General features: G+C 55.0%; 1 protein-coding gene across 1 annotated transcript in view; it reads left to right on the top strand.

Moving 5' to 3' along the window:
• The window catches only part of SUGP2 (SURP and G-patch domain containing 2), a 33467-nt gene extending 28681 nt beyond the window's left edge, over window positions 1–4786 (top strand). Inside the window, exons 9-11 of the mRNA XM_021683095.2 lie at window positions 1095–1231; window positions 1928–2048; window positions 3269–4786. Coding sequence (XP_021538770.2) covers window positions 1095–1231; window positions 1928–2048 — 258 coding nt within the window. The 3' untranslated portion in view covers window positions 3269–4786. The remainder of the gene's footprint in view (window positions 1–1094; window positions 1232–1927; window positions 2049–3268) is intronic.
• The last annotated feature ends 1214 nt before the right edge of the window (window positions 4787–6000 follow it).

Genomic DNA, 6000 nt, shown 5'->3' on the forward strand with positions numbered 1-6000 from the left:
ACTGGGCAGGCTCTCCAGAGGCCCCCCAGGCCTTTTAACCTGTCTTTCCACAGCCGGTTCTGAGCCCACATCTTATCCAGGGCTTCTTGCTCCTCTACCTGGAGGGTCTTCCCAGCTATACCAGCTCTCAGTGAGGTCTGCTTTGTGCTAGACATGGACCCCAGAGTCCCAGTAAAACCCAGTCTCTGGGGGCGCCTGGATGGTTCAGTCGCTAAGCCTCTGCCTTCGGCTCAGGTCATGATCCCAGGGTCCTGGGATCGAGCCCCGCATCGGGCTCCCTGCTCCGTGGGAAGCCTGCTTCTCCCTCTCCCACTCCCCATGCTTGTGTTCCTGCTCTCTCTGTGCCTCTCTCTGTCAAATAAATGAGTAAAATCTTTAAAAAAAGCCAGTCTCTGCCCTTGGGGAGCTCCCAGACCTGGGAAGGGGCAGTTGGACAGACAGACAAGTCATTCAGGGGCCTTCCTGCCTCAAGCCTGTGCCCTGGTTACCCCCAGCCTAGAGTGTACCCTCTGGTCATCACAGGTCACCACCGCTTAGGGCTCTTCCTGCTAACCCCTTGGCCCCAAGACCCCCCAGCCCCTCGTGGGGTTTTCCTCATGGTCTTAGCACCACGGTGGGAGTGGTAACACTGGGGCCTGAGAGGCTGGTCTGGCTTGGTTCTGTGGGGGCATCTCTTTACTCCCCACCTTTTTTTTTTTTTTTAAGATTTTATTTATTTATTTGACAGAGAGAGAGACAGCGAGAGAGGGAACACAAGCAGGGGGAGTGGGAGAGGGAGAAGCAGGCTCCCCGCTGAGCAGAGAGCCCGATGCAGGACTCGATCCCAAGACCCTGGGATCATGACCTGAGCTAAAGGCAGATGCTGAACGACTGAGCCACCCAAGCGCCCCTACTCCCCACTTTTAGAAGCCCCAGCCTACCCAGGGAATGTTGCTGGGAGCTAGGAAGCAGCCCGTGGCTTCATCCCAGTGTCTGAGGAATTGGAGACAGTGGGGGGGGGTGGGGGTACTGGACTGTGTCAGGTGCAGCATGGGCCGACCCTTGCTCCAGGCACTTTGCTACAAACCACTTGCCATAATCTTATCTCTCCTCAGAAACCCAAGGACTTTGACTTTGCCCAGCAGAAGCTGACTGACAAGAACCTGGGGTTCCAGATGCTGCAGAAGATGGGCTGGAAGGAGGGCCACGGCCTGGGCTCCTGTGGGAAGGGCATCAGGGAGCCCGTCAGCGTGTACGCAGCAGGCGCTTGGGGCCAGGGGTGGGGATGGGCAGTGTGCTCGGGGAGAAGAGGCTCTCTTTGGGATTCTGGTTCTGAGTCCTTTGATCTGCAGCCTGATTTCTTGGCTCCCTTCATGTTAAACATGGCTTAAAGCTGGCAGGGTTTTTTTCCTGACAAAGGGAGTCTTCAAATGAGGTGAGAAGCAGATCATTTATATATGCAGGTGTTCATACAGGCTCCTTGCTGCACTCACACAGACGATTTAAGTGGCTTCTGGGCCCTGGCATTTCAGCCACATTCCTTATTGTCCTAAAAGCTGAGTGATAATTCTAGGTAGTTACGATAAAAATCACTTTCCTTTTTCTGAGAACCCATACGCCAGCTAGCCAGGGTGGGAGAACATGGCCCAGAGTTTGTTAGGCCCCATTAACATTCAGCAGGCATTTCATTTAAAACTGAGCTTACCACCTGCTGGGGGAGGTTTTCTGCTGTAATCGGGCTTCTGAGCACGCGCCTCAGAAAGTCCGCACACCTGCGCAGGTGAGTACCCCTTGTTCCGCGCTGTGAATCGTGTCTTCACTTTCCCTCTCCTTTTCCCTGTTGTGTGTCCCACGTGCCTCTGTCCCACTCTGACTCCTTGTGCCGTTTCCAGTCCCCTGGCGGCCAGGCTCTGTGCTCGGTGTGGCTAACTCTCCATTTTGCTCCTAGGGGAACTGCGTCGGAAGGGGAGGGGTTAGGTGCTGACGGGCAGGAGCACAAGGAAGACACATTTGACGTGTTCCGTCAGAGGATGATGCAGATGTACAGACACAAACGGGCCAACAAATAGGTATGTGTGTGAGCTAGTGCATGGGGCATTCTGCCTAAGCTGACGTGCTGGTATGTAGAGACAATTTCTCCAGAAAAGTCAGAGTTCCCCATCCCCCCAAAACCAAACATGAAACCAAACACACACACACACGAAAACATTCTGTGAGGGTAACAAGGAGTGTTTGGATGTGGATGTGTCCCACCCCTCACCTTCCAGGTTTGGTTGAAGGAGTGAGCCCTGAGCTCGCAAGCATGCAGCCCGACAGCGGGCCTTGGTGCGGGGCTCCTGGGTTCGACTGCCCACGGCCGTCCTGGGGAGAGAGGTCGCCCAGGGAGTGGCGTGGTGTCCTGCGAGGGTGAGGGCGATCTGAAGCCGGAGCTGCACAGGCCAGCTGCTTTGCCACATCCCTTTTCTGAGCATCTTCAAATCCGTTTCCTTCTCAAGGGCCTTGGGCCCATATAAACATCCCCTTCTTTCTCCTCTTCTTAGTTGCCTTCCCCACCCCTAATTTCCAACTCAGTTTTGAACAAAATCGTTCTCTCCCTGAATAGATGAAACCATTGGTGAGAAAACTAAGGCTCGAAGCAGCAATTGCTCTTAAAGCGCCACCTCTGCCCCGGATCTGCCCTGGAGCCAGTGGCCAAGTAGGTTCGGTGTGTACACGGGAGGCGAGCGTCTCTGCAGCTCTGGTGTGGAGGGTCCGAACGCTGGCTTTTCTTCTTCTTAAAGGAAAAAAGAACGCGCCATTTCCGATCTGCTTTTGCCTTTCCCCCTCTTCCAAATGCTTATGGCAGCCAGTCCCCTGCAGGTCTTTCCTGGCTCCCCCTAGGAAGGTGGTGCTGCCCTTGGAAGCACTGGGGCCCTGTTTGTGCTCAGGAACCAGCTCTGGGCGGGTCTCCCGTCGCAGGGAACCTTGCTCTCAGAGGTGCTCTCTTAGCAAACTTGGTGCCCAAATGATGACAGATGGTGGCTTTTCGTTGCTTCCAGGCTGTAAATAGGGGATGTAATCCGGTATTAGTGAAGTCCGCTCTGGTCCACAGCCTGCAGGTTGGGGCACGGGAGCTCTTTGAACAAGTGGAGATACTTGATTCCACAAACGTGGTATTTATGGAGGCTCGGCTCTTAAATGCCTCCCAAGAGACGTAATAGAAGTTTAGCGACAGGATAATAGAGCAGTATTCAGTGGGGAGGAATCATTACGTTGATGAAACTTCTCTCAAATTCACATGTCTCCCTAGAATCCACAAACTGCAGTTTGCTTTCTTTAAAAACCACATATGGAGTCTCTTCTACCAACGGCTGGGGGTGTGAACTCTTCAAGAGGCTTCATTCCTGGCCTGCGCAGCAGCATGAAGAATTGTGTTATCAGGGCCTTTGTACAGAACAGAAGCAGGGCGGGCCGGCAGCTGCTTGCTGTTTCTAGGCGCGTGACGGCTGCCCTTCATCTTCCCCCGGCGCACCCTCCTTGCAGCTACGTGCGAAGTTCTCAGGCCGTGGGGGTCTCGAGCCTTTCTCATAAAGCAGCAGTGTGGAAGTTTTAAATCTTTGCTCAGATCTGGGGACCTTGGGATTCTGCTGACACTGTGAGCTCGGGGTGGGGGGGCCCACAGCCGTGAGTTACCGTGTTGGCCAATCTTCCCTTTGTCTTGTGGGGCCCACACCCACCATCACAGGCCTGTGCTGTGTCTCTTCGTGTCCAGTGGAGTCTCCAGGCTCTCCTTGCCCCTGGTTGCTCCTGTTGCGTGGGCGCCCGGCAGATCTTTATGGCCAGGGAGATGATGGAGGTGCCTCAGCAAAGTCGAAGCAGCCTGCAGGGGCCGTGTGGTATAGGGGAACCACAGCTGTAGGGGTTCAGGTTCATCTCCTTTCTTTCCTAATCCTTCCAGTAGCTTTCCTTGCTGGCCGTGGGTTGAGCGCATGGATGGAACTCTGAGCCAAAAGACACCCCTTTGGCAGACTGCCTTTGACAGAGTGCCCCATTGGCCCCGAGCAAGATGTGGACTCCCCCAGTAGGTTCTCACTCTTTCTCTGCAGCATAGATAGCTCTGACCATCATATGCACGTTGTGCTAGTATATTCGTTCTTGGCTCTCTCCGCTTCTATCTGTAAGTAAAATGCTTTAAGAATTCCCAGGGTATAAGCCCTGTCCCCGCAGCCTCCTGCCACTCTTCCTCCTGGGGACATCCCGCTTTGAGCTGACCCTGGGAGCCTTTGGCACATGTCAAAGGGAACACCTCCTTCTTGATCCTGGAAAGTCCTGTGAGCACTCAGGTGATGCTTTTCCTGTGGGGCTGGCGTCATGGGAGCCGGGGCGGAGCCTGGTGGTGCGTCCTCGCACCGGCTGTTGGCCAGGGACCAGGGCACACGGGCCCTCTGCGCTCGCCCTTGCGCTCCCTGGCAAAGGCTGCTCTCAGGGAGTGTGCGTGCGAGCGCGATGTGCGGTTGCATAGCCTTGTCAAAGTCACAGTGTCTTTTCTGTCATTCTAGTTCCAGGGTCTCTTCCATGAGGACGACAGGCATCCGGAAAGTGCTAACTCGCCACTTTGGGTGCTTACTGTCTCTGGCTTGTTTCCAACACTGGAAATCATATAGAGAATTTTAGCATTTTTGGTCCTTGGTAAAACCTAGAAGACATTTGTGATGTTACAAAACGGAAGTTTTTTGTTTATTTTGTTTTTGTTTTTGTTATTATTATTTTTTTTAATCTAAGAAGTTGTGAATGTTGTTAATCATTTAGCAGTTGCAATAAATGTAGAGGAAACCCAACTTCCCGTCTCTGGTGATGTGTTTTGAAAATGTGGCGGGTCGGGGACCACGTGACAGATGTTGAAGTACCTCCAGGGAAGAAGGTTGGACACACTGTGGCCTCCCAGGCATGCCCTCTGCCTGCCAGGGCCTCTCTGCCTGATCTCCCCAGCCAGGGGGCCTGTTCAGTTGCTGGGAAAGCCTGGAGGGTGCCAGAGAGCAGGTAGGGACCCGTGCCAACCGTGGGGTGTGCGCATGTCCTCTTCTGAGTGGGGGGTTATTGCTGGGTATAAAACCCACCTTTGAGAGCATCAGGGATACCTGCCCTACTGCTGATGATGTCCCCCTCAAGGCTTTACCCGCTCCCAGGGTCGGGGCTCCAGCTGTCAAGCATTAAACCGGGGCCACCCGGGCCTCCCCCTGACTGAAGGGGCCTGCCTGTGGGGCATTTTCACAGCTCCCTGCTGTTCCCGTGTGCTGCCCACTGTGCATCTGATTCCTCCACCGACACCTTCTGGCCCTTTGGGGAAGGGATGAGGACAAAGGCTACAGCAGGCACGTACCAGACCTGCAGGGGCTTCCACGTGAGGACAGAGTGATGCGGAGGAGCCAGGCTGCTGTTGGACGCAGGGCGGAGGGGGCCCAGGAAGGGTTTGGGGTGTCGGCCAGTTAGGGGCAGATGAAACAGGGCCCCCTAGGAGCTGATGTGGGAACCCAAGCCTCCGTTTTCCCTGCTGTGTGCTGGAGAACGCTCAGGAGTGGCAGGGACCCATTTGACCATGATGGGAGCTATGGCCAGTCAAGTACCTCCTCCTCTTGCCTTCCTTTTCACGAGAGCCTGAGGGGGTGGGGTCTGACTGCGGGCTTCAGCGCCCTCCCTGAGAAAGTCACCCAGAACCCACAGCTACCCCACCTCATCTCCCACCCCTTCTCGGGAGACCGGAGGTGGGGTGTGAGCGGAATGGCTCTCCAGCAGCTGCCCCTAACTGGCCGACACCTCCTTTTGTCACCTCTGCGGGCCGGTGAAGGTCATATAGATGAGGACACATGGGGCGAGAATCTTCGGCCTGGGACACCCATCTAGGCTTTGACCTGAGGCTCTGTTTCCGTTCTGCAATCCGGGAAGGATTTCTTCTAGTTTGGCAGGTAAGATTTCCTCTGCTCTCTTGCTGTTTAGAGCGGACTGGGACCTAAATATGCCTTTCTGGGCCTGGAGGGCCCCTCC

This window comes from Neomonachus schauinslandi, chromosome 1 (assembly GCF_002201575.2).
Source record: "Neomonachus schauinslandi chromosome 1, ASM220157v2, whole genome shotgun sequence".
NCBI lineage: Eukaryota > Metazoa > Chordata > Mammalia > Carnivora > Phocidae > Neomonachus > Neomonachus schauinslandi.